The sequence below is a fragment of the Crocuta crocuta genome, unplaced genomic scaffold, assembly GCF_008692635.1.
Source record: "Crocuta crocuta isolate KB4526 unplaced genomic scaffold, BGI_CrCroc_1.0 scaffold528, whole genome shotgun sequence".
Taxonomy (NCBI): domain Eukaryota; kingdom Metazoa; phylum Chordata; class Mammalia; order Carnivora; family Hyaenidae; genus Crocuta; species Crocuta crocuta.
In genome coordinates this window covers 637199-638812 of record NW_027530010.1, presented here as the reverse complement: position 1 = coordinate 638812, position 1614 = coordinate 637199, and the positions used below count along the sequence as shown (strand labels likewise).

General features: G+C 65.9%; 2 protein-coding genes across 7 annotated transcripts in view; one reads left to right on the top strand and one right to left on the bottom strand.

Moving 5' to 3' along the window:
- UBAP2L (ubiquitin associated protein 2 like) overlaps window positions 1-166 on the bottom strand; it is a 40232-nt gene extending 40066 nt beyond the window's left edge. For 5 of the 6 annotated variants that reach the window (XM_077764123.1, XM_077764126.1, XM_077764125.1 and 2 more), the window contains exon 1: window positions 103-166. The gene's annotated coding sequence lies outside the window, so the exon portion shown is untranslated. Of the gene's footprint in view, window positions 1-37 lie in introns of all 6 variants that reach the window. The other variant, XM_077764124.1, reaches the window with a different exon arrangement.
- Window positions 167-397: 231 nt separating this feature from the next.
- The window catches only part of LTAP1 (lipid transport auxiliary protein 1), a 10635-nt gene continuing 9418 nt past the window's right edge, over window positions 398-1614 (top strand). Inside the window, exons 1-2 of the mRNA XM_077764121.1 lie at window positions 398-697; window positions 939-1040. Of these exons, the coding sequence (XP_077620247.1) occupies window positions 632-697; window positions 939-1040 (168 nt within the window). The 5' untranslated portion in view covers window positions 398-631. The remainder of the gene's footprint in view (window positions 698-938; window positions 1041-1614) is intronic.

Here is a 1614-nt window from a genome sequence, read left to right as displayed (position 1 = left end):
AGGGAGACCGCGGATTTAAAGGGGCCGCGGACAATACCCGGCCCCGCCGCGCTGCCGCTGCCGCCGCCGCCGCCGCCAACGCCGCTGCGCTCCCAACTTTACCTCAGTCTCCTCCACACTGACACCCCGGGCCGCGCCGCCCCTGTCACGTGATGTAAGGTTCTCTCCTCCCCACCCCCTCCCTCCTCTCCCCTCGCCCGCTCGCTCTCGCGCCTTCCCCCTCCCACCTGCCTGCCTGCGTCCCCCGGCACGTGACGCGAAAAGGGACGCGCACGCAAGCGTGCGCGCGCTGCCTCGCCACGAGCCGCGGCGCTGCGGTTCCGCGTGTCCGCCCCGCCCCCGCCGCGTGACGCGCTGTCGGCCCTCGCTTCCTGTTCCTGGCGTCGTCCGGCGTCGTCCGGCGTCTCGGCGCGCGCCGCTTGCGGGGCCGGTGCGGGCCTGGGTCACGTGCCGGGGGCAGTGGGAAGGCGGAGTTCTTGTTTCCCAGGCCCCTGTCCGCCATGTTTTCAGGCCAGCTGAGCGTTTGTGTCTCCCCGTGAGGAAATGGCCGGGGAGCTTCGGGGAGCCCAGGCGCCGGGGCCTCGGCGGAGCCCGGGCTGACCCGGAGCGGTTGTGCGCGGGGCGGGAGGCCATGGCGTCCGGCAGTAACTGGCTGTCTGGAGTGAACGTCGTGCTGGTGATGGCCTACGGGAGCCTGGTGAGGAGAGCCCGCGTCCCGGTCGTCCGCCTCCAGCCGCTCGCTCACCTGCGCCTTCCCCGAGCTGGGGCTCGTACCTGCCCGGGGAGCGCTGGGGGCCGAGCGCCCCGTCTCTCCGCCCCCCTCTCCCCGCGTACCCCGGAGCGGCCCTGAGCGCCCGCAGCTGGGGGTTAAAGGGAAGGCGCGCCCTTTCTTTTTTTTTAATTAACGATTCCGTTCTTTTCTCCCATGTCTCGGACAGGTGTTTGTACTGCTATTTATTTTTGTGAAGAGGCAAATCATGCGCTTTGCAATGAAATCCCGAAGGGGACCTCATGTTCCGGTGGGACACAACGCCCCCAAGGTAGGTCCTTAAGGCACGAGGTGGGCCTGGTTCTGCAGCTCTGTCAGTGTTTAGAGTTGAGGTGGCCTTCGCCTGGGAGACGACTTTGGCTCCCGAGTTTCCTTGTCACCCCCCGCCCCCCCGGCCGTGTAGACGGGGGAGCCCGCCGCTGCGGCACAGCGTGCACCTGACGCGGGGCTGCCGTTCTTGCCTCCGCCCAGTGATTTCTGTTTCAAGGTTTGCGTTAGGGCGTCAGGTGAGCCCCAGCTCACCGAGAAGGGCCGCTTCTGCAGAACCTTCCATTCCGGAGGGAGGGTCTCATCAGTCCCCGGGCTCTGTCCTGTGTGTTCGCAGCTGAAACCTGAAAAGGAAACCGCTCACCCCAGGACATGAGGAGAGTGAATGTCCGAGGGGTTTTTATGCCCGTACTGTCTCTGATCCCTGCGCTCCTTTCCGTGGCGTGAGGGTATCTCCTGGTGAAATTTTTCTCCGTCTCCCAGACTCTTTCCTGAGCCCCCTGTGTCTGTAGCTAACCGCCTTTGTAGCGTGTCCACAAACCTAAGGTGGAAACCAGAGGTCTCTGTGCTGACGCCCC